The sequence below is a fragment of the Salmo salar genome, chromosome 06 (genome assembly GCF_965601325.2).
Source record: "Salmo salar chromosome 06, fSalSal1, whole genome shotgun sequence".
NCBI classification, from domain to species: domain Eukaryota; kingdom Metazoa; phylum Chordata; class Actinopteri; order Salmoniformes; family Salmonidae; genus Salmo; species Salmo salar.
Window position 1 is genome coordinate 86555840 of NC_138296.1, and position 26661 is coordinate 86582500.

At 44.2% G+C, this 26661-nt stretch overlaps 1 protein-coding gene across 7 annotated transcripts in view; it reads left to right on the top strand.

Moving 5' to 3' along the window:
• Window positions 1-26661, top strand: part of LOC106608213 (gephyrin) — a 187630-nt gene that overhangs the window by 49323 nt on the left and 111646 nt on the right. For all 7 annotated transcript variants that reach the window (XM_045721083.2, XM_082977042.1, XM_082977043.1 and 4 more), the window contains exon 2: window positions 11683-11761. In XM_045721083.2, coding sequence (XP_045577039.1) covers window positions 11683-11761 — 79 coding nt within the window. The remainder of the gene's footprint in view (window positions 1-11682; window positions 11762-26661) is intronic.

A 26661-nucleotide genomic window follows, 5' to 3' on the forward strand; every position in this document is an offset into this window, starting at 1 on the left:
CCGCAAACATCCGGTGAATTTACTAAATTACTCACGATAAACGTTCACAAAAAACATAACAATTATTTTAAGAATTATAGATACAGAACTCCTCTATGCACTCGATATGTCCGATTTTAAAATGGCTTTTCGGTGAAAGCACATTTTGCAATATTCTCAGTAGATAGCCCAGCCATCACGGCTAGCCATTTAGACACCGACCAAGTTTAGCCCTGATCAAACTCCGATTTACTATTACAAAAGTTTGATTACCTTTGTTGTCTTCGTCAGAATGTACTCCCAGGACTGCTACTTCAATAACAAATGTTGGTTTGGTTCAAAATAATCCATCGTTATATCCAAATAGCGGCGTTTTGTTTGTGCGTTCCAGACACTATCCGAATGGTAAATCAGGGTCGCGAGCATGGCGCAATTCGTGACAAAAGATTTCTAAATATTCCATTACCGTACTTCGAAGCATGTTCAAAATCCATTTTTATGCAATTTTTCTCGTAAAAAAGCGATAATATTCCGACCGGGAATCTCCATTTAGCTAAACAGAGGAAAGAAAACAAAGCTTTCGGTCGACGCGGGCACGAGCCTGAGTCTCACAGTACTGTAACCAGCCACTACCCAAACGCGCTACTTTGTTTCAGCCAGAGCCTGCAAAGCCACGATTCACCATTTTGCCGCCTTCTGAGAGTCCATGTGAGCCGTAGAAAGTGTCACGTAAGAGCAGAGATCCCCTGTAATAGATAGAGATAATCAACAAGGCCAAGAAATGGTCAGACAGGGTACTTCCTGTACAGAATCTTCTCAGGTTTTGGCCTGCCAAATGAGTTCTGTTATACTCACAGACACCATTCAAACAGTTTTGGAAACTTTGGAGTGTTTTCTATCCAAAGCTAATAATTATATGCATATTCTAGTTTCTGGGCAGGAGTACTAATCAGATTAAATCGGGTACATTTTTTATCCGTCCGTGAAAATACTGCCCCCTAGCCATAACAGGTTAACCCCATTCAGCATATTCTGCTAGCGTTTATGCTGACCGGAGCGACACGGTACTTAAATACAGATATGCATACGGTCTGCCCACACTGTCTTAGTGCGGTAGGCAAATTATTCGGCTCGGTTACCGGACAGTTAACTTCTAATTTCTAACCTTACTGTAGAAGTTAATATTGACCGACAGAAATAGTACCGTTTGGCCTAACGGACTAAATCTGGAATTTATCCCTCACTGCTATCGACTTAAGACCGGAGCCACTCTAAATAGCTTCTCCCAATGGAAAATACACAATCACTTTGTTTAGATAGCAGGCTGTTTGTACAATTCTGTTTGCACAATTGATATATAGAATTTCACAGCAGAGTCCAATTCTATCTTAGATTCCTCGCACGGGGGCTCCATAAATGTATTATCAAAATGACCCAACGTGCGTTTTAGTTTTAGAGTCCTCACATATATGTGCTGTCTTTAGGGTACCATTAAACTGAAGACATGTTTATCAATTAACTCCCTGTAATTATTATCACGCGATCAAACTGATTCATCGTTTAATTGTAATTAACTAGGAGATCGGGGCACCAAGGAAAATATTCAGATTACAAAGTTATAATTTTCCTAATATAACTTTCCTATATTATAACATTATATAGTATATTCTATTATAGTATAGTATAGGCCGATTATCTTCTGGTTTAAATGGTGTATTTTACCTCGCGTCCAGTCTTATTCCAAACGTCGTAAATTGTTGTATCTGCACGAACCCAGTCTTTACTAAGAGTCATCCATACATCAATTGTCTTAGAATCATTTATTTACTAAACTAATTAATTCACAGAAAGTATACAAACAGTAGTTATCATCACAAAGAATTGGTAGAGTAATGTGCCCTAGTGGGCTAAAACAGGCATGGCTGGTCTGTTAGACAATGAGTCATAAAGGGCAGCTGAGAAGACCCTACAGAGTTCATTAATATTAACAATTGACAATTGAACGCTCACTCATTCGGGAACAATTGCAATCAATATATATTTACGCTCAGTGTGTCGTCGGGATCCTTGTTGGAGCGTCGTTCTGTGGAGAGTTTTGTCTCTCTCTCTCTCTCTCTCTCTCTCTCTCTCGGTTAGAATGGATCTTTCAAAGCGACATTCATTAATGTCGTCATAGAATGGATGTTCCGTTGGTCTTCACGTTCAATGATATAATTTACTTAGCTGCAGACTAATAATTAATATCAAAGACTTGTTCTTATTCTGTCGGTATCAATAGTCTAAAAGTTAACCACGTGGTGTAGTTCACTTTCAGTAGAGTACTTGGATGGTCAAACCTATTGGCCAACTCGCAATGGAGTGGAGGCCGGGGTCTGAAGAAAGTAGATCAGGCTATGGTTTTATAGTGAACATGTCACATGACACCTGGTCCTGTCTGTGTCCCTGGGGGCGTGCCGATGACTGAGTTAAGCTTGGTACAGAAATATAATTCTATCACATTAACATCAGTACATAGCATCTCAATGTATTACAAATAGCTTTATCCTTATTAATACATTCTATACAACCATGTTGATGCAAGTCTCAAGGCTGAGGCTATTATATAAACCGTTTTATGGTAATATGGCTATATTGCCTCTTCTGAGTATCACAAAATTGTACCAAGCGGACCAGTTTGTAGCTGGATTCTTCACCAGTCTTCCATACCTTCTCCAGAACACAAATGTCGCTTGGCTCCCCAATTCTGTGAGTTGGAAGAATTTCCTGTGTCTCTCTATGGTGCATGTGGCCAGAGACTCTCCTGGAATTGTACCACTCCTTCACACAGGGACTGGGTGGGGGAAGGTAGGTTGGGGGATGGTGCAAAGGGGGGGAGGGGGTCAACTGTCCTCCCTGTACTCAAAGAGGCCAACGTCATGACACCTAATAATCCCCACTTTACAATTGGCTCATTCATCCCCCTCCTCTACCCTGTAACTATTCCCCCAGGTTGTTGCTGTAAATGAGAATGTGTTCTCAGTCAACTTACCTGGTAAAATAATAAATAAAAACCTGACACACTTGTCTAAATTGATGGGTCATGTGAAGTAAATGCTGTAACCACCCCCCTAGCCACATCTAGCTGTGGATGGGTCACTATTGTCTAGACATGTACTCATGAAATACAATTGATGGCCATAATCACCTCCAGACACACCTGGCTAAATTGATGGGTTGTGTAATCATCTGGCAAAGTTTTTTGTTTAGACATGTAGCTAGCTAGCTAGCAAAGTAATGAACTGGCATAATCCCTACTACTACCAACCAATACAAACATTGTCATAGCTGTAGTAGGACATTGACCTCATCCCGTCAGTTGAGGATGCCTGGTTGTTCTTTAAAAGTAATTTCCTCACCATCTTAAATAAGCATGCCCCTTTCAAAAAATGTAGAACTAAGAACAGATATAGCCCTTGGTTGACTCCAGACCTGACTGCCCTCGACCAGCACAAAAACATCCTGTGGAGGACTGCACTAGCATCGAATAGTCCCCGGGATATGCAACTTTTCAGGGAAGTCACGAACCAATACACACAGTCAGTTAGAAAAGCAAAGGATAGCTTTTTCAAACAGAAATTTGCATCCTGTAGCTTTAACTCCAAAAAGTTCTGGGACACTAAAGTCCATGGAGAATAAGAGCACCTCCTCCCAGCTGCCCACTGCACTGAGGCTAGGAAACACTATCACCACCGATAAATCCACAATAATCGAGAATTTCAATAAGCATTTCTCTACGGCTGGCCATGCTTTCCTCCTGGCTACCCCAACCCCGGCCAACAGCTCCGCACCCCCACAGCTACCTGCCCAAGCCTCACCAGCTTCTCCTTCACCCAAATCCAGATAGCAGATGTTCTGAAAGAGCTGCAAAACCTGGACCCGTACAAATCAGCTGGGCTAGACAATCTGGAGCCTCTCTTTCTAAAATTATCCGCCGCCATTGTTGCAACCCCTATAACTAGTCTGTTCAACCTCTCTTTCGTATCGTCCCAGATTCCTAAAGATTGGAAAGCGGCCGCGGTCATCCTCCTCTTCAAAGAGGGAGACCCAAACTGTTACAGACCTGTATCCATCCTGCCCTGCCTTTCTAAAGTCTTCGAAAGCCAAGTTAACAAACAGATCACTGACCATTTCGAATCCCATTGTACCACCCATCGTAGCCGTCTTCATCGACCTGGCCAAGTCTTTCGACTCTGTCAATGACCGTATTCTTATCGGCAGACTCAACAGCCTTGGTTTCTCAAATGACTGCCTCGCCTGGTTCACCAATTACTTCTCAGATAGAGTTGTGTGTGTCAAAACGGAGGGCCTGTTGTGCGGACCTCTGGCAGTCTCTATGGGGGTACCACAGGGTTCAATTCTCGGGCGGACTCTTTTCTCTGTGTATATCAATGATGTCGCTCTTGCTTCGGGTGATTCCTTGATCCACCTCTACGCAGACGACACCATTCTGTATACATCTGGCCCTTTGGACACTGTGTTAACCTGTTAGGGCTAGGGGGCAGTATTGACACGGCCGGATAAAAAACGTACCCGATTTAATCTGGTTACTACTCCTGCCCAGTAACTAGAATATGCATATAATTATTGGCTTTGGATAGAAAACACCCTAAAGTTTCTAAAACTGTTTGAATGGTGTCTCTGAGTATAACAGAACTCATATGGCAGGCCAAAACCTGAGAAGATTCCATGCAGGAAGTGGCCTGTCTGACAAGTTGTGTTTCATCTTGGCTCTTTTTATTGAAGACTGAGGATCTTTGCAATAACGTGACACTTCCTACGGCTCCCATAGGCTCTCAGAGCCCGGGAAAAAGCTGAACGATATCGAGGCAGGCTCTGGCTGAAACACTTTATCGTGTTTGGCAAGTGGCCGATCAGAGTACTATGGGCTTAGGCGCGTGCCCGAGTCGACCGAATGCTTTATTTTCTTTCGTCTGTTTACCTAAACGCAGATTCCCGGTCGGAATATTATTGCTTTTTTATGAGAAAAATGGCATAAAAATTGATTTAAAACAGCGGTTGACATGCTTCAAAGTACGGTAATGGAATATTTACAAATTTTTTGTCATGATGCCGGGCTATCTACTGAGAATATTGCAAAATGTGCTTTCACCGAAAAGCTATTTTAAAATCGGACATATCGAGTGCATAGAGGAGTTCTGTATCTATAATTCTTAAAATAATTGTTATGCTTTTTGTGAACGTTTATCGTGAGTAATTCGGTGAAAGCACATTTTGCAATATTCTAAGTAGATAGCCCGGCATCACAGGGCTAGCTATTAAGACACCCAGCAAGTTTAGCACTCACCAAAGTCAGATTTACTATAAAAAAAATGTTATTACCTTTGGTGTTCTTCGTCAGAATGCACTCCCAGGTCTTCTACTTCAATAACAAATGTTGGTTTGGTCCCAAATAATCCATTGTTATATCCAAATAGCGGCGTTTTGTTCGTGCGTTCAAGACACTATCCGAAAGGGTAAAGAAGGGTGACGAGCATGGCGCATTTCGTGACAAAAAAATTCTAAATATTCCATTACCGTACTTCGAAGCATGTCAACCGCTGTTTAAAATCCATTTTTATGCCATTTTTCTCGTAAAAAAGCGATAATATTCCGACCGGGAATCTGCATTTAGGTAAACAGACGAAAGAAAATAAAGCATGGTGTCGACTCGGGCACGCGCCTAAGCCCATTGTCCTCTGATCGGCCACTTGCCAAAAGCGTAAATGTGTTTCAGCCTGGGGCTGCCTCGATATCATTCAACTTTTTCCCGGGCTCTGAGAGCCTATGGGAGCCGTAGGAAGTGTCACGTTACAGCAAAGATCCTCAGTCTTCAATAAAAAGAGCCAAGAAGAACAACAACTTGTCAGACAGGCCACTTCCTGTAAGGAATCTTCTCAGGTTTTTGCCTGCCATATGAGTTCTGTTATACTCACAGACACCATTCAAACAGTTTTAGAAACTTTAGGGTGTTTTCTATCCAAAGCCAATAATTATATGCATATTCTAGTTACTGGGCAGGAGTAGTAACCAGATTAAATCGGGTACGTTTTTTATCCGGCCGTGTCAATACTGCCCCCTACCCCCAACAGGTTAACGAACCTCCAAACGAGCTTCAATGCCATACAACACTCCTTCCGTGGCCTCAAACTGCTCTTAAATGCCAGTAAAACTAAATACCTGCTCTTCAACCGATCGCTGCTCGCACCCGCCTGCCCGACTAGCATCACTACTCTGCACGGTTCTGACTTAGGATATGTGGACAACTACAAATACCTAGGTGTCTGGCTTGACTGTAAACTTTCCTTCCAGACTCATATTAAGCATCTCCAATCAAAAATTAAATCTAGAAGCGGCTTCCTATTTCGCAACAAAGGCTCCTTCACTCATGCTGCCAAACATACCCTCGTAAAACTGACTATCCTACCGATCCTCCACTTCAGCGATGTCATTTGTAAGTCGCTCTGGATAAGAGCGTCTGCTAAATGACTTAAATGTAAATGTAAATTTACAAAATAGCCTCCAACACTCTACTCAGCAAACTGGATGCAGTCTATCACAGTGCCATCCGTTTTGTCACCAAAGCCCCATATACCACCCACCACTGCGACCTGTATGCTCTCGTAGGCTGGCCCTCGCTACATATTCGTCGCCAGACCCACTGGCTCCAGGTCATCTATAAGTCTTTGCTAGGTAAAGCTCCGCCTTATCTCAGCTCACTGGTCACAATAACAACACCCATCCGTAGCACGCGCTCAGCAAGTATATCTCACTGGTCATCCCCAAAGCTAACACCCACTTTGGCCACCTTTCCTTCCAGTTCTCTGCTGCCAATGACTGGAACGAATTGCAAAAATCGCTGAAGTTGGAGACTTATATCACCCTCACTAACTTTAAGTATCAGCTAAATGAGCAGCTTACCGATCGCTGCAGCTGTACATAGCGCATCTGTAAATAGCCCACCCAACTACCTACCTCATCCCCATATTGTTTTTATTAACTTTTTTGCTCTTTTGCACACCAGTATTTCTACTTGCACATCATCATCTGCACATATCACTTCAGTGTTACTTTGCTAAATTGTAATTACTTCGCTACTATGGCCTATTTATTGTCTTACCTCCTTACTCCATTTGCACACGCTGTATATATATTTTTCTATTGTGTTATTGACTGTACTTTTGTTTGTCCTATGTGTAACTCTGTGTAGTTTTTTATCGCACTGCTTTTCTTTATCTTGACCAGTCGCAGTTGTAAATGAGATCTTGTTCTCAACTACCCTACCTGGTTAAATAAAGGTGAAAATAAAAAATAAATAGTATGAATCTGCAGGTAGCTAAAGCTAAACAACCAGGTTCAATGTTCGCTAGTAAACATTAGGCTATAACTAAGAATGTAAATGGATTTCTGATTCAAATAATATTATTACACAGATCATATAGGTAATGTTAGCTAGTGAGCCAGCAAGCTAATATTCACGAGCAAGCTAACAGTATGCTTTAACTTCCAATGAAAATGACTTTCTGACCAAATGAGAAACTTATAATATCTGAAACTGTAGCTAGACTCTTACATACATGGATGAATGCTTCACGACAGAATGGAACCATTTTAACTGTTTTGTTTGAAGCTACATCTTGTTTGGCCAGCGTTGTGTCAAGTCTCTCCGGTTCACACTGACCGTGGCGTTTGCAGAAAGTAGCAAATACATTTTTCCAACTGATCTGTCGATAGCGCCTGCAAAATTCAGGGCATCAATGTTGTTGCGAAAAGTAGCAAAAACGGTGCAGTAGAAAGGACTATCAACACATACTGAGCAGCTCACGTTAGAAACAGAATCATGCTACATGGCAGACCAATCCAAACTCATCTCCCGGCATGTCCAGCCCATACATTATCTCAGCCAATCATGGCTAGCGGGAAGGTTCCTGACTTTTTCAGTGGCAAAACCAACTAGGCTCGTAATTTAACAATTTTATTTAGTGATGGAATAGTTTTTTTATTAAGGCACATGAAAGTTCACATGTTTCAGAAGGCATTTCTGCCACAAAAAGCATTTTGATTAAAAAAATGTATGTTACGTTCAAATGCCTCTCCTGTGAAGTAGTGACGTGTGACATATGCCCAGTTCACTGAGACGAGTCATATTTGAGATCAGTGCCAAAACTGAAGTTGTGAGCTGTAGGTTAGATGTGGATCTTGTCAGGGTGTGGATGCAGATTATAATTTTTTTAGCTGCAGTGAAGCAGACCTGCAATAGGCTTACGGGGAGGAGCTCTATTTTGTCAGGGGGGAGGGATCTAAACGGCCAGCCACTCCCAGACTCCTGACCTGGAAAAAGGTGCAGAGTGGAATCCACAGCGTCATGGCAACCATCTGCATTCCTTTCTCCTCCTCTTCCTTCCTCCTCCTCTTCCCTCCTTCCCTTCCTCTGTGTTCAGCTCCTGCACAGGATCACATTAATATTCCTTTGAAGCCTGTTTCAACTGCAGCCAGATATCTCTCCCTCCCTCCTCTCTCCCTTTCCCTCTTCTCTCTCCTTCACTCATCTCTCTCTTCCTCTCCCTCTGAACTCCCCCTCTTCCTTTCTTTCTTTTTTACTTAGACTCAATCTCCTTCCCCTCACTCTCTCTCTCTTTTTTTCTTTCTCTCAGGGATCACTCTCTCCTATTCATCACACTTCAAGGAGGGGCACACCCACCTCACATTTTATTACCTTTAGTGAGGAGTTCCCCCAACACACCATTTTTTTTTTTACATTTTAGAAATTTAGCAGACGTCCCTATCCAGAGCGACTTAAAGTTAGTGCATTCGTCTTAAGATATACTATACAGTTGAAGTCAGAAGTTTACATACAATTTAGCCAAATATATTTAAACTCAATTTTTCAAAATTCCTGACATTTAATCTTAGTAAAAATTCAGTTAGGATCACCACTTTATTTTAAGAATGTGTAATAGTAGAGAGAATGATTTATTTCAGCTTTAATTTTTTCCATCACATTCCCAGTGGGTCAGAAGTTTACATACACTCAATTAGTATTTGGTAGCATTGCCTTTAAATTGTTTAACTTGGGTCAAACGTTTCGGGTAGCCTTCCACAAGCTTCCCCACAATAAGTTGGGTGAAGTTTGGCCCATTCATCCTGACAGAGCTGGTGTAACTGAGTCTGGTTTGTAGGCCTCCTTGCGCGCAAACTCTTTTTCAGTTCTGCCCACAAAATTTCTAAAGGATTGAGGTCAGGGCTTTGTGATGGCCACTCCAATACCTTGATTTTGTTGTCCTTAAGCCATTTTGCCACAACTTTGGAAGTATGCTTGGGGTCGTTGTCCATTTGGAAGACCCATTTGCGACCAAGCTTTAACTTCCTGACTGATGTCTTGAGATGTTGCTTCAATATATCCACATAATTTTGCTTCCTCCTGATGCCATCTATTTTGTGAAGTGCAGCAGTCCCTCCTGCAGCAAAGCACCCCCACAACATGATGCTGCCACCCCCGTGCGTCACGGTTGGGATGGTGTTCTTCGGCTTGCAAGCCTCCCCCATTTTCCTCCAAACATAACGATGGTCATTATGGCCAAACAGTTCTATTTTTGTTTCATCAGACCAGAGGACATTTCTCCAAAAAGTGCAATCTTTGTCCCCATGTGCAGCTGCAAACCATAGTCTGGCTTTTTTGGAGCAGTGGCTTCTTCCTTGCTGAGCGGCTTTTCAGGTTATGTCGATATAGGACTCGGTTTACTGTGGATATAGATACTTTTGTACCGGTTTCCTCCAGCATCTTCACAAGGTCCTTTGCTTTTGTTCTGGGATTGATTTCCACCTTTTGCACCAAACTATGTTAATCTCAAGGAGATAGAACGCATCTCCTTCCTGAGTAGTATGACGGCTGCGTGGTCCCGTGGTGTTTATACTTGCGTACTATTGTTTGTACAGATGAACGTGGTACCTTCAGGCATTTGGAAATTGCTCCAAGGATGAACCAGACTGATGGAAGTCTACAATTTATTTTCTGAGTTCTTGGCTGATTTCTTTTGATTTTCCCATGATGTCAAGCAAAGAGGCACTGAGTTTGAAGGTAGGCCTTGAAATACATCCACAGGTACACAACCAATTGACTCAAATGATGTCAATTAGCCTATCAGAAGCTTCTAAAGCCATGCCATTTTCTGGGATTTTCCAAGCTGTTTATCTTCTTATGGGCAGGTGAGAGAGACTGAGGAGGGGTATCTGGGTGAGAGAGATTGAGGAGGGGTAGCTGGGTGAGAGAGACTGAGGAGGGGTATCTGGGTGAGAGAGACTAAGGAGGGGTAGCTGGGTGAGAGAGACTGAGGAGGGGTATCTGGGTGAGAGAGATTGAGGAGGGGTAGCTGGGTGAGAGAGACTGAGGAGGGGTATCTGGGTGAGAGAGACTAAGGAGGGGTAGCTGGGTGAGAGAGACTGAGGAGGGGTATCTGGGTGAGAGAGACTGAGGAGGGGTATCTGGGTGAGAGAGACTGAGGAGGGGTATCTGGGTGAGAGAGACTGAGGAGGGGTATCTGGGTGAGAAAGACTGAGGAGGGGTGGTTGTGATTGTAAGGAATACTGCAGTCTGAAAGGAAGAACCCCCCCCCGCACACACACACACACACACACACACACACACACACACACACACACACACACACACACACACACACACACACACACACACACACACACACACAGCATTGCCCTTGTAATTCAGGGTAGTGTGTGCTCCCTGTTCCCTCTCCCTCTTTCTTTCTTCTCTCTCTCTCTCTCTCTCTGCAAATGTCAGCACTCTCACATGTATTTGCCAGAGCCCAGAGCACTGGTCTACACTCTCTGTTTACCTCTGTCCCTACAGCAATCCCTTTTACCTCCTCTCATCCCCCTCTCTCATTTTCCTTACCATCCTCCCTCTCTCTCACCCCCCCTCTCTCCTCCCTCTCTCTCCTCCCTCTCTCTCAACCCTCTCTCTCTCATTCTCCTCATATCCCCTCAGCCATTTTTCTCTCATTCTACTCTCCACCTCCTCTCTGTCATCCCTTTCTCTTGTTTTATTTCCCCACCATCTCTCTCTCTCTCTTACCCCCTCCTGCTCTCCATCAGTGGTTAAAAATGTAACAATTTTCCTGGTGTCCAAGTGTCCTTACTTGTAGTGTCTTGGAGTTGGTTGAGTGCAGCGATGGTAGCGCTACTCTTCGTCACTTTCTAAGTCAGTCTATTTATAAAGATGTATTTGTATATCTTATATACTGTAAGCGCCACAGTAATCACTTATACCATGAAACACCTTGTCTCTTTCTTAGGAAGTCTCTCACTTTCTCTCTCTCTCTCTCTCTCTCTCTCTCCCTCTCTCTGTGTTATTCTATCTCTGAGCACAATGATGACTCATGTGGCTCACACCTGCTCAAAAGTCATGGAACACAATGGTTGCAGATGTGTCTGTCTGTCTGTCTGTCTGTCTGTCTGTCTGTCTGTCTGTCTGTCTGTCTGTCTGTCTGTCTGTCTGTCTGTCTGTCTGTCTGTCTGTCTGTCTGTCTGTGGACTGGGGGAGATTATTTTGTAATCTCTATATATTGCCCCACTTTACTGATGATTTCTCTCTCTCTCTCGCTCTCTCTCTCCTTCTCTCTCGCTCTCTCTCTCGTTCTCTTCATCCAGTGAGTGACAGCTGTTTTAGGAACCTGGCAGAGGACCGCAGTGGAATCAACCTCAAAGATCTGGTGCACGACCCCTCCCTGTAAGTCTTCCAACTCTAAACCCCCAGCAAAGTCTACATCCGACACTGGGACCATGCTACAACAGACACACACACACACCCTTGTGTTGTACCAGGAAACCTGGTCTGCTCTTGTTTATTACCAGTTGGAGCATGGTGTATTAGTGTAGATGTGTCAGGGTGTAGATGTGTAAATGTGTCAGGGTGTAGATGTGTCAGGGTGTATCAGTATAGATGCCTCAGGGTGTATCAGTGTAGATGTGTCAGGGTGTATCAGTGTAGATGTGTCAGGGTGTATCAGTGTAGATGTGTCAGGGTGTATCAGTGTAGATGTGTCAGGGTGTATCAGTGTAGATGTGTCAGGGTGTATCAGTGTAGATGTGTCAGGGTGTATCAGTGTAGAGGTGTCAGGGTGTATCAGTGTAGATGTGTCAGGGTGTATCAGTGTAGATGTGTAAATGTGTCAGGGTGTAGATGTGTAGATGTGTCAGGGTGTATCAGTGTAGATGTGTCAGGGTGTAGATGTGTAAATGTGTCAGGGTGTAGATGTGTCAGGGTGTATCAGTGTAGATGTGTAAATGTGTCAGGGTGTAGATGTGTAGATGTGTCAGGGTGTATCAGTGTAGATGTGTCAGGGTGTAGATGTGTAAATGTGGCAGGGTGTAGATGTGTCAGGGTGTATCAGTGTAGGTGTGTCAGGGTGTATCAGTGTAGGTGTGTCAGGGTGTATCAGTGTAGATGTGTCAGGGTGTATCAGTGTAGATGTGTCAGGGTGTATCAGTATAGATGTGTCAGGGTGTATCAGTGTAGATGTGTCAGGGTGTATCAGTGTAGATGTGTCAGGGTGTAGATGTATAAATGTGTCAGGGTGTAGATGTGTAGATGAGTCAGGGTGTGTTAGTGTAGATGTGTCAGGGTGTATCAGTGAAGATGTGTCAGGGTGTATCAGTGAAAATGTGTCAGGGTGTATCAGTGAAAATATGTCAGGGTGTATCAGTGTAGATGTGTCAGGGTGTATCAGTGTAGATGTGTCAGGGTGTATCAGTGTAGATGTGTCAGGGTGTAGATGTGTAGATGTGTCAGGGTGTAGATGTGTAGATGTGTCAGGGTGTATCAGTGTAGGTGTGTCAGAGTGTATCAGTGTAGATGTGTCAGGGTGTATCAGTGTAGATGTGTCAGGGTGTATCAGTGTAGATGTGTCAGGGTGTATCAGTGTAGATGTGTCAGGGTGTATCAGTGTAGATGTGTCAGGGTGTATCAGTGTAGATGTGTCAGGGTGTAGATGTGTCAGGGTGTATCAGTGTAGATGTGTCAGGGTGTATCAGTGTAGATGTGTCAGGGTGTAGATCTGTAGATGTGTCAGGGTGTATCAGTGTAGATGTGTCAGGGTGTCTCAGTGTAGATGTGTCAGGGTGTATCAGTGTAGATGTTTCAGGGTGTATCAGTATAGATGTGTTAGGGTGTGTTAGTGTAGATGTGTCAGGGTGTAGATGTGTAGATGTGTCAGGGTGTAGATGTGTAAATGTGGCAGGGTGTAGATGTGTCAGGGTGTAGATGTGTCAGGGTGTATCAGTGTAGATGTGTCAGGGTGTATCAGTATAGATGTGTTAGTGTAGATGTGTCAGGGTGTATCAGTGTAGATGTGTCAGGGTGTCTCAATGTAGATGTGTCAGGGTGTCTCAGTGTAGATGTGTCAGGGTGTATCAGTGTAGATGTGTCAGGGTGTATCAGTATAGATGTGTTAGGGTGTGTTAGTGTAGATGTGTCAGGGTGTAGATGTGTAGATGTGTCAGGGTGTAGATGTGTAAATGTGTCAGGGTGTAGATGTGTCAGGGTGTAGATGTGTCAGGGTGTATCAGTGTAGATGTGTCAGGGTGTATCAGTATAGATGTGTTAGTGTAGATGTGTCAGGGTGTATCAGTGTAGATGTGTTAGGGTGTGTCAGCGTAGATGTGTCAGGGTGTATCAGTGTAGATGTGTCAGGGTGTAGATGTGTAAATGTGTCAGGGTGTATCAGTGTAGATGTGTCAGGGTGTAGATGTGTAGATGTGTCAGGGTGTAGATGTGTAAATGTGGCAGGGTGTAGATGTGTCAGGGTGTAGATGTGTCAGGGTGTATCAGTGTAGATGTGTCAGGGTGTATCAGTATAGATGTGTTAGTGTAGATGTGTCAGGGTGTATCAGTGTAGATGTGTCAGGGTGTCTCAATGTAGATGTGTCAGGGTGTCTCAGTGTAGATGTGTCAGGGTGTATCAGTGTAGATGTGTCAGGGTGTATCAGTATAGATGTGTTAGGGTGTGTTAGTGTAGATGTGTCAGGGTGTAGATGTGTAGATGTGTCAGGGTGTAGATGTGTATATGTGTCAGGGTGTAGATGTGTCAGGGTGTAGATGTGTCAGGGTGTATCAGTGTAGATGTGTCAGGGTGTATCAGTATAGATGTGTTAGTGTAGATGTGTCAGGGTGTATCAGTGTAGATGTGTTAGGGTGTGTCAGCGTAGATGTGTCAGGGTGTATCAGTGTAGATGTGTCAGGGTGTAGATGTGTAAATGTGTCAGGGTGTATCAGTGTAGATGTGTCAGGGTGTAGATGTGTAAATATGGCAGGGTGTAGATGTGTCAGGGTGTATCAGTGTAGATGTGTCAGGGTGTATCAGTGTAGATGTGTCAGGGTGTATCAGAGTAAATGTGTCAGGGTGTATCAGTGTAGATGTGTCAGGGTGTATCAGTGTAGATGTGTCAGGGTGTGTTAGTGTAGATGTTTCAGGGTGTATCAGTGTAGATGTGAAGATGTTATCAGGGTGTATCAGTGTAGATGTGTCAGGGTGTGTTAGTGTAGCTGTGTCAGGGTGTATCAGTGTAGATGTGTCAGGGTGTAGATGTGTAGATGTGTCAGGGTGTATCAGTGTAGATGTGTCAGGGTGTATCAGTGTAGATGTGTCAGGGTGTAGATGTGTAAATGTGTCAGGGTGTAGATGTGTCAGGGTGTATCAGTGTAGATGGGTCAGGGTGTATCAGTGTAGATGTGTCATGGTGTGTTAGTGTAGATGTTTCAGGGTGTATCAGTGTAGATGTGAAGATGTATCAGGGTGTATCAGTGTAGATGTGTCAGGGTGTGTTAGTGTAGCTGTGTCAGGGTGTATCAGTGTAGATGTGTCAGGGTGTAGATGTGTAGATGTGTCAGGGTGTATCAGTGAAGATGTGTCAGGGTGTATCAGTGAAGATGTGTCAGGGTGTATCAATGTAGATGTGTCAGGGTGTATCAGTGTAGATGTGTCAGGGTGTATCAGTATAGATGTGTCAGGGTGTATCAGTGTAGATGTGTCAGGGTGTAGATGGGTAAATGTGTCAGGGTGTATCAGTGTAGATGTGTCAGGGTGTATCAGTATAGATGTGTTAGGGTGTGTTAGTGTAGATGTGTCAGGGTGTATCAGTATAGATGTGTCAGGGTGTATCAGTATAGATGTGTCAGGGTGTATCAGTATAGATGTGTCATGGTGTGTCAGTGTAGATGTGTCAGGGTGTATCAGTGTAGATGTGTCAGGGTGTATCTGTATAGATGTGTCAGGGTGTATCAGTGTAGATGTGTCAGGGTGTATCAGTATAGATGTGTCAGGGTGTGTCAGTGTAGATGTGTCAGGGTGTATCAGTGTAGATGTGTCAGGGTGTATCAGTGTAGATGTGTCAGGGTGTATCCGTGTAGATGTGTCACGGTGTATCCGTGTAGATGTGTCAGGGTGTATCCGTGTAGATGTGTCAGGGTGTATCAGTGTAGATGTGTCAGGGTGTGTTAGTGTAGATGTGTCAGGGTGTAGATGTGTAGATGTGTAAGGGTGTATTAGTGTAGATGTGTCAGGGTGTCTCAGTGTAGATGTGTCAGGGTGTATCAGTGTAGATGTGTCAGGGTGTATCAGTATAGATGTGTTAGGGTGTTTAGTGTAGATGTGTCAGGGTGTATCAGTGTAGATGTGTCAGGGTGTAGATGTGTAAATGTGTCAGGGTGTAGATGTGTAAATGTGTCAGGGTGTAAATGTGTCAGGGTGTAGATGTGTCAGGGTGTATCTGTGGAAATGTGTCAGGGTGTATCAGTGTAAATGTGTCAGGGTGTAGATGTGTAAATGTGTCAGAGTGTAGATGTGTCAGGCTGTATCAGTGTAGATGTGTCAGGGTGTATCAGTGTAGATGTGTCAGGGTGTGTTGTGTAGATGTGTCAGGGTGTGTTGTGTAGATGTGTCAGGGTGTATCAGTGAAGATGTGTCAGGGTGTATCAGTGAAGATGTGTCAGGGTGTATCAGTGAAGATGTGTCAGGGTGTAGATGTGTAAATGTGGCAGGGTGTAGATGTGTAAATGTGGCAGGGTGTAGATGTGGCAGGGTGTAGATGTGTTAGGGTGTAGATGTGTCAGGGTGTATCAGTGTAGATGTGTCAAGGTGTATCAGTATAGATGTGTTAGGGTGTGTTAGTGTAGATGTGTCAGGGTGTATCAGTGTAGATGTGTCAGGGTGTATCAGTGTAGATGTGTCAGGGTGTAGATGTTTAAATGTGTCAGGGTGTAGATGTGTCAGGGTGTAGATGTGTAAATGTGTCAGGGTGTATCAGTGTAGATGTGTCAGGGTGTATCAGTGTAGATGTGTCAGGGTGTAGATGTGTAAATGTGGCAGGGTGTAGATGTGTCAGGGTGTATCAGTGTAGATGTGTCATGGTGTATCAGTATAGATGTGTCAGGGTGTATCAGTATAGATGTGTCAGGGTGTATCAGTGTAGATGTGTCAGGGTGTATCAGTGTAGATGTGTCAGGGTGTATCAGTATAGATGTGTCAGAGTGTATCAGTGTAGATGTGAAGATGTGTCAGGGTGTATCAGTATAGATGTGTCAGGGTGTGTTAGTGTAGATGTGTCAGGGTGTATCAGTATAGATGTGTCAGGGTGTATCAGTGTAGATGTGTCAGGGTGTCTCAGTATAGATGTGTCAGGGTGTATCAGTGTAGATGTGTCAGGGTGTATCAGTATAGATGTGTCAGGGTGTATCAGTGTAGATGTGTCAGGGTGTCTCAGTGTAGATGTGTCAGGGTGTCTCAGTGTAGATGTGTCAGGGTGTATCAGTGTAGATGTGTCAGGGTGTATCAGTATAGATGTGTTAGGGTGTGTTAGTGTAGATGTGTCAGGGTGTATCAGTGTAGATGTGTTAGGGTGTATCAGTGTAGATGTGTCAGGGTGTAGATGTGTAAATGTGTCAGGGTGTAGATGTGTCAGGGTGTATCAGTGTAGATGTGTCAGGGTGTAGATGTGTAAATGTGTCAGGGTGTATCAGTGTAGATGTGTCAGGGTGTATCAGTGTAGATGTGTCAGGGTGTAGATGTGTAAATGTGTCAGAGTGTAGATGTGTCAGGGTGTATCAGTGTAGATGTATCAGGGTGTGTTAGTGTAGATGTGTCAGGGTGTGTTAGTGTAGATGTGTCAGGGTGTATCAGTGAAGATGTGTCAGGGTGTGTCAGTGAAGATGTGTCAGGGTGTATCAGTGTAGATGTGTCAGGGTGTATCAGTGTAGATGTGTCAGGGTGTATCAGTGTAGATGTGTCAGGGTGTAGATGTGTAGATGTGTCAGGGTGTAGATGTGTAGATGTCTCAGGGTGTAGATGTGTAAATGTGGCAGGGTGTAGATGTGGCAGGGTTTAGATGTGTCAGGGTGTATCAGTGTAGATGTGTCAAGGTGTATCAGTATAGATGTGTTAGGGTGTGTTAGTGTAGATGTGTCAGGGTGTATCAGTGTAGATGTGTCAGGGTGTATCAGTGTAGATGTGTCAGGGTGTAGATGTTTAAATGTGTCAGGGTGTGTCAGGGTGTAGATGTGTAAATGTGTCAGGGTGTATCAGTGTAGATGTGTCAGGGTGTATCAGTGTAGATGTGTCAGGGTGTAGATGTGTAAATGTGTCAGGGTGTAGATGTGTCAGGGTGTATCAGTGTAGATGTGTCAGGGTGTATCAGTGTAGATGTGTCAGGGTGTATCAGTGTAGATGTGTCAGGGTGTAGATGTGTAAATGTATCAGGGTGTAGATGTGTCAGGGTGTATCAGTGTAGATGTGTCAAGGTGTGTCAGTGTAGATGTGTCAGGGTGTATCAGTGTAGATGTGTCAGGGTGTATGTGTCAGGGTGTATCAGTGTAGATGTGTCAGGGTGTGTCAGTGTAGATGTGTCAGGGTGTATCAGTGTAGATGTGTCAGGGTGTATCAGTGTAGATGTGTCAGGGTGTCTCAGTGTAGATGTGTCAGGGTGTATCAGTATAGATGTGTCAGGGTGTATCAGTGTAGATGTGTCAGGGTGTATCAGTGTAGATGTGTCAGGGTGTATGTGTCAGGGTGTATCAGTGTAGATGTGTCAGGGTGTGTCAGTGTAGATGTGTCAGGGTGTATCAGTGTAGATGTGTCAGGGTGTATCAGTGTAGATGTGTCAGGGTGTATCAGTGTAGATGTGTCAGGGTGTGTCAGTGTAGATGTGTCAGGGTGTATCAGTGTAGATGTGTCAGGGTGTGTCAGTGTAGATGTGTTAGGGTGTGTCAGTGTAGATGTGTCAGGGTGTATCAGTGTAGATGTGTCAGGGTGTATCAGTGTAGATGTGTCAGGGTGTATCAGTATAGATGTGTCAGGGTGTATCAGTGTAGATGTGTCAGGGTGTATCAGTATAGATGTGTCAGGGTGTATCAGTGTAGATGTGTCAGGGTGTATCAGTGTAGATGTGTCAGGGTGTATCAGTGTATATGTGTCAGGGTGTATCAGTGTAGATGTGTCAGGGTGTATCAGTGTAGATGTGTCAGGGTTTGTCAGTGTAGATGTGTCAGGGTGTGTCAGTGTAGATGTGTCAGGGTGTATCAGTGTAGATGTGTCAGGGTGTATCAGTGTAGATGTGTCAGGGTGTATCAGTGTAGATGTGTCACGGTGTATCAATATAGATGTGTCAATGTGTATCAGTATAGATGTGTCAGGGTGTATCAGTATAGATGTGTCAGGGTGTATCAGTATAGATGTGTCAGGGTGTATCAGTGTAGATGTGTCATAGAGCCCATCCACAGCCCAGTCTGCCTGTAATGTCCTGTAGTGTGTTATTTGGAATCCTGTGGCATGTTTTATACGTTACGCTGTATTGGGACACAGTGATGGAGCTAGAGCTGACACCACTAGCTAACTAGACTGTGAACCAGGCTGTCACACACTCATTAGTGTGTACAGATTTGGGGGGGGGGCTGTTTGTGTTGAGGGGGTGGGGTGCTGTGTGAGCGTGTGTGTATGCCTGGATGCATAATTGCCTGTGTTTGTGTGTGTGTGCGCGTGTGTCAGTGTTGAGGACCATGCTGGTTAGCCAGAGTGTGTCCATGTCTGGTGTATGATGGTCCTGGTAACTGATGTAGACTGTGTGTGACCCTCTCCTCCCCTCCCCTCTCTGAGCCGTGCTGAGCCGTGCTGAGCCGTGCTGAGCTGTGCCAGGCTTTGTTACATGTCACTTCATCCATCAGGATGACCAGCTAGACACACAAACATGTGCCACAACACACCGTGTCTGGGACACATAGACACACACACATGGGTCACAATGTGCCACAACACACCTTGTCTGGGACACATAGACACACACACTGGAGTATGTGCTCGATGTGTACAGTTCTCTCCTCCTGCTTGTTCTCGCGCGTGCGTGTGTGTGTAATCTCCTGCGTGTGTGTGTGTGTGCACGCCGGTGTGTGTATGGACGTTCTGGCACGTGTGTGTTTGTGTGTGTGTGTGTGTGTGTGTGTGTGTGTGTGTGTGTGTGTTGAAGGTTGTCTGAATATCCTCCTGGGGACTCCAGCCAACATGCACGCCGGTGTGTGTATGGACATTCTGGCACGTGTGTATATTCTCGTGTGTGTGTATTATCTCCTGCGTGTGTGTGTGTGTGCACGCCGGTGTGTGTATGGATGTTCTGGCACGTGTGTGTGTGTGTTGAAGGTTGTCTGAATATCCTCCTGGGGGCTCCAGCCAACAGTGTCGCTCGCCGCCCTCGAGTGACTTGTTGTAACATCCTTTTGTCAATTTGACAAATTGTCACGGCTAAAAGTAGGGGTTGTACGAATCAGATAGGTGACAATGCGCTAATTCCACCCACAGAATAGCCATCACTGGAAGGAGACAGAGACAGGACCGCTGGTTGTGCTCTAAATTAGCACACTAGGCTAAGCTAGCTAATGCTAGACTGTGAGAGTTTCTGTTTTAGCCAGTGTTAGCATTCATTGGCCTGTGCAAGCCTTAATTAATTAGCCGCTGCTTGTCATGCCATACATGTGTTATAGTGGAAATTATCTACTGTGCATGGACTTGTCAGGTGATGGTATCCCAGGTTGAGGCAAATAATGTGTTGGAGGGGGGTTAGATAGTTCAGAGAGAAAGAGATATCATCTGACCCTTATTTATACTTCTGAGCCAAGGTGAGCCGCATTGAGCTGGCCTGGTTACGCATCTACCATTGTTGCTAGAGCCGTGCTGGAAACGACAACGTGAAAGACAAATCCCAGCCAGCACAGTACAGATTATGTCTGCAGTATGGGGTATATAGAAAAGGGGAGAGTGGGGTAAATTGAGCCACCCTTGTTTCTAGGAAACCGTACATAAAACTTAGAATTTGACCAAATGTTTAGGAAGAGGTCTGAGAAGTCTGAGAAGGAAGAAACCACATAGAAAAAGTAGTCCACAAAAAAAAGGATTTTCACAAAGTCAAATTAATGAATTGTGTTGGTTTTTTGATGCTTGTATCTAAACCAAAGTAGATCATTTAAAGATTGTTGTATACATCAGTTGGGGTCTCTATAAGCTTCAATATGAGGTCCTAAACCTAGCATGAAAGTGCATCCTTGTACATTGGCTCACCTTACCCCATGGCCATTGGCTCAACTTACTGCAAGGCAAACATTTTGACTATATTAGCCCACACAGCTACATGTTTTCTTCCGATGGGTAATGTAAGCTGTTTGTTTAATTTAACCTTTATTTAACTAGGCAAGTCAGTTGAGAAGAAATTCTTATTTACAATGACAGCCTACACCGTCCAAACCCGGACGACGCTGGCCAGTCAGGAGATAACTTTATTAGGTGTTACACCTGTGTTTAAAAGTGTTAAAATTATCAAAAGACAAATGATCGTAATTGTGTTTGGGAAAAAAAGACAGACATGGTTTTAATTTAATTAAAAGGGTAGTGGTGATATTTCATTAAGAAAATACATTTATAGGCAGCTTAACTTCCCCTGTTTCTTGGCTCAATTTACCCCATACCTGGGTAAGTTGTGCCAAGAGACCACTTTTTTTTGGACAAGTTATCTTTTCAAAACGGTTATGTTTACATGACTTCTGATTGTTTCCAGAGTTACACAACATCCTGAAATATACGTAGATATCTTTGTTAGAAAGAATACTATATTTCCCTTGACGGAGTGATGCTGAATGTCAAAAATGGCTCAACTTAACCCCCTCTCCCCTATGTGTCCTAAATATGGTTGGATTGTTCTTTAGTCTATCTCTGTATGTGTTAGTCTAGGTCTGTGTGGTGGGGGAGTGTGTGTATTTTAGCAAGTGTTCAATGTGTGAGTGTTACAGTGAGTGTAGCCCCTTATAGAGCACTCAGAGCACTCAACACTGGCTGGTGGTGGGGATTGTGTGTTTGCAAAGCGAGGAGAGTCGCCTCAAACATACCCCCTCTCACTTAGGACATGTTGAAAGGAATTCCTGACCCTTGAGTGCTTCCCTACGTCACTACTATCACTGTCAGGCTCTACTGTTCTGTAGTTGTGTGCGTGTGTGTGCGTGCGCGTGCGTGCGTGTGTGTGTGTGTGTGTGTGATGGAGAGCCCTGTACAAAGGCCATGCATTATTAATGACACCACTACAGCAGATGGGCCTCATCATAGAGCAGGCCCACAATGACACCACTACAGCAGATGGGCCTCCACATAGAGCCTCATCATAGAGCAGGCCCACAACGACACCAATACAGAAGATGGGCCTCATCATAGAGCAGGCCCACAACGACACCAATACAGAAGATGGGCCTCATCATAGAGCAGGCCCACAACTTTACAGACCTGAACATCTGTGTCGCAGATGTGTGTGTGTCTGTGGGCAGGGGTAAGGGGTATTGGTTGGGGGGTTGTGTCTTTATCTGTTTTCTGGATCTCAGGTACCTGCAGTCCATCATCTAGGTACCTGCAGTCCATCATCTAGGTACCTACAGTCCATCATCTAGGTACCTACAGTCCATCATATAGGTACCTACAGTCCATCATATAGGTACCTACAGTCCATCATCTAGGTACCTACAGTCCATCATCTAGGTACCTACAGTCCATCATCTAGGTACCTACAGTCCATCATCTAGGTACCTACAGTCCATCATCTAGGTACCTACAGTCCATCATCTAGGTACCTACAGTCGTGGCCAAAAGTTTTGAGAATGACACAAATATTAATTTCCACAAAGTTTGCTGCTTCAGTGTCTTTAGATATTTTTGTCAGATGTTACTATGGAATACTGAAGTATAATTACAAGCATTTCATAAGTGTCAAAGGCTTTTATTGACAATTACATGAAGTTGATGCAAAGAGTCAATACTTGCAGTGTTGACCCTTCTTTTTCAAGACCTCTGCAATCCGCCCTGGCATGCTGTCAATTAACTTCTGGGCCACATCCTGACTGATGGCAGCCCATTCTTGCATAATCAATGCTTGGAGTTTGTCCGAATTTGTGGGTTTTTGTTTGTCTACCCGCCTCTTGAGGATTGACCACAAGTTCTCAATGGCATTAAGGTCTGGGCAGTTTCCTGGCGATGGAACCAAAATATCGATGTTTTGTTCCCCGAGCCACTTAGTTATCACTTTTGCCTTATGGCAAGGTGCTCCATCATGCTGGAAAAGGCATTGTTCATCACCAAACTGTTCCTGGATGGTTGGGAGAAGTTGCTCTCGGAGGATGTGTTGGTACCATTCTTTATTCATGGCTGTGTTCTTAGGCAAAATTGTGAGTGAGCCCACTCCCTTGGCTGAGAAGCAACCCCACACATGAATGGTCTCAGGATGCTTTACTGTTGGCATGACACAGGACTGATGGTAGCGCTCACCTTGTCTTCTCCGGACAAGCTTTTTTCCGGATGCCCCAAACAATCGGAAAGGGGATTCATCAGAGAAAATGACTTTACCCCAGTCCTCAGCAGTCCAATCCCTGTACCTTTTGCAGAATATCAGTCTGTCCCTGATGTTTTTTCTGGAGAGAAGTGGCTTCTTTGTTGCCCTTCTTGACACCAGGCCATCCTCCAAAAGTCTTTGCCTCACAGTGCGTGCAGATGCACTCACACCTGCCTGCTGCCATTCCTGAGCAAGCTCTGTACTGATGGTGCCCCGATCCCACAGCTGAATCAACTTTAGGAGGCGGTCCTGGTGCTTGCTGGACTTTCTTGGGTGCCCTGAAGCCTGCTTCACAACATTTGAACCGCTCTCCTTGAAGTTCTTGATGATCCGATAAATGGTGGATTTAGGTGCAATCTTACTGGCAGCAATATCCTTGCCTGTGAAGCCCTTTTTGTGCAAAGCAATGATGACGGCACGTGTTTCCTTGCAGGTAACCATGATTGACAGAGGAAGCAGAATGATTCCAAGCACCACCTTCCTTTTGAAGCTTCCAGTCTGTTATTGGAACTCAATCAGCATGACAGAGTGATCTCCAGCCTTGTCCTCCAGCCTAACTCACACCTGTGTTAACGAGAGAATCACTGACATTATGTCAGCTGGTCCTTTTGTGGCAGGGCTGAAATGCAGTGGAAATGTTTCTGGGGGATTCAGTTCATTTGCATGGCAAATAGGGACTTTGCAATTAATTGCAATTCATCTGATCACTCTTCATAACATTCTTGAGAATATGCAAATTGCCATCATACAAACTGAGGCAGCAGACTTTGTGAAAATGAATATTTGTGTCATTCTCAAACCTTTTGGCCACGACTTTACAGTCCATCATCTAGGTACCTACAGGACATCATCTAGGTACCTACAGTCCATCATCTAGGTACCTACTGTCCATCATCTAGGTTCCTACTGTCCATCATCTAGATGTTTGTGTGTATATAGCACATTTTATGTTTAGGTTTTCAATATATCACAAACTGTTTCTGCATATTGGTGCATACAGGACATCATCTAGGTACCTACAGGACATCATCTAGGCCTATGTCTTGCTCTTTCTCTCTTCTGTCGTTCTTTCTCCCGCTCTCTCTTGTTCTGTCATTGTTTCTCCCGCTCTCTCTCGTTCTGTCGTTCTTTCTCCCGCTCTCTCTCGTTCTGTCGTTCTTTCTCCCGCTCTCTCTCGTTCTGTCGTTCTTTCTCCCGTTCTCTCTCGTTCTGTCGTTCTTTCTCCCGCTCTCTCTCGTTCTGTCGTTCTTTCTCCCGCTCTCTCTCGTTCTGTCGTTCTTTCTCCCGTTCTCTCTCGTTCTGTCATTCTTTCTCCCGTTCTCTCTCGTTCTGTCGTTCTTTCTCTGTCGTTCTTTCTCCCGCTCTCTCTCGTTCTGTCATTGTTTCTCCCGCTCTCTCTCGTTTTGTCATTCTTTCTCCCGCTCTCTCTCGTTCTGTCGTTCTTTCTCCCGCTCTCTCTCGTTCTGTCATTGTCTCTCCCGCTCTCTCTCGTTCTGTCGTTCTTTCTCCCGCTCTCTCTCGTTCTGTCGTTCTTTCTCCCGCTCTCTCTCGTTCTGTCATTCTTTCTCCCGCTCTCTCTCATTCTGTCGTTCTTTCTCCCGCTCTCTCTCGTTCTGTCATTCTTTCTCCCGCTCTCTCTCGTTCTGTCGTTCTTTCTCCCGCTCTCTCTCGTTCTGTCATTCTTTCTCCCGCTCTCTCCTCGTTCTTTCTCCCGCTCTCTCTCGTTCTGTCATTGTTTCTCCCGCTCTCTCTCGTTCTGTCGTTCTTTCTCCCGCTCTCTCTCGTTCTGTCGTTCTTTCTCCCGTTCTTTGTCTCGTTCATATCATTCTGTCTCTATGACTCTCTCTTGTTCATATCATTCTGTCTTTATGCCTCTCTATCTCATTCATATCATTCTGTCTCTATGACTCTCTCTTGTTCATATCATTCTGTCTCTATGCCTCTCTCTGGCAGATTCTTCTCCTATTCGCTCTCTCCTTTTAATATTTTTTTATCCTAATCATTAACCATTTGCAATGAATGGCTAAACTTTATTTTAACTCTATCCAAAACCAAAACTTATCTTTGAAATTTGACATTAAGAGCAACGTTTCCCATGACTCCGAGGGTGGCGAGTTCAATCCCAGTGGTAGACACAGTATTATAATGTTTTATTACCCTATCCTAACCCTTAACCTAACCATTCACAATGTTTTATTATCCTAAACCTTAACCTAACCATTCACAATGTTTTATTATCCTATCCTAAACCTTAACCTATCCATTCACAATGTTTTATTACCCTATCCTAACTCTTAACCCAGCCATTCACAATGTTTTATTACCCTATCCTAACCCTTAACCTAACCATTCACAATGTTTTATTACCCTATCCTAACCCTTAACCTATCCATTCAGAATGAATACCTAAACTTAATGTTTATTCAAATTGTTAACTTCGAAATGATAAGTTTAGAGGAACTTCAGAATTTGACGTTTGGAGAAACGTAGATAAACGTCAGAATCTGAAGGCAAATTGGTAAAACCGTGAGAAGTCAGCTGTGCATTAATCTACACACACTGCTGTGGAAAACACGTCCCCTACGACTGCTACACACATACTGTATACCAGTACGCAACAACACAAACACACACACGCACATGAACACACACACATACACTTGTATGCAACAACACACATACACACACTTCAGAGACAGGGCATCCCGAAACACTGCGACGAAGCAAACACACACTCACGATAAACCATGCACGAGGCAACCAGAGGCTTCAGATAGAATGGGGTTGCCTAGGAAACGGGTGGTGGGAAGGAACCCTAGTTATTTATGTTCAGCATATTTTCATTTGGGCTGAAACAGGGAGACAGGGAAAAAAACCTACAGAGAAGTGATTTGTCCTGACAGGTCCTTTTCTTTCCCGGGGTGAAACACACTGTCTAAAAAGCCCCAGTACACACAAACACACACACGTACACACCTCATCGCTGAGAGTAAATCCTTCACACTCTCGACCGTTTAGAGTGTCTGTGTCTGTGTGTAGAGCTGTTTCACTTTCAGCCTGCCGATGTGTCTTCTCCTTTTGCTGCAATACCTGAGCTGGCCACCGGAGAGCGCCTTGGTTCACCGCTCAAGAGCAGACTCCTTGTGTGTGAGATCTCCCTAGTGGGCCGTCTTCAGGAATGCCTTTCAGGAGGGAATGTTCAAAGCCATTCACTGATCTCCTTCCCTCTCTGTTTCTGACTCTCTAGGCCTTCTCCTGGCTCCCTCCCCAAAGTTCAAAATATTTTCACTTGACCCTCCCGTTGTACCGTAAAATAAATTGAACACCCTCCCCATCATATAATTAACTCAAAATAATGTTTACGACCGATAATAACTGTAGCGACCCTGTATTTATAAATGTGGATATCGACTTTGTCACTTCAGTATGCTTTTGTGGCACAGTCGATGCCACGCAGGGCTACTGGCCAGAAGGTTGAGGGTTCGCCGACCACCACAGACGAGTTCACTCTCCCTGCCCATTTCATTACACTACGAGCCAGCTGCAGACAATTATCAACTAGAGGGCAATCTGATAATTATATAATGTAATTTTCCTCACACTTCAATAATATAGTTTTTTGTTTTCAACACGTTTAACACCACAATAAATAGACTATGTAAATCTGGACAAACAGAAAATACATCTCTCCCTACCTTGCAGGCTTACCCAGTATCAAAGGATTGGATT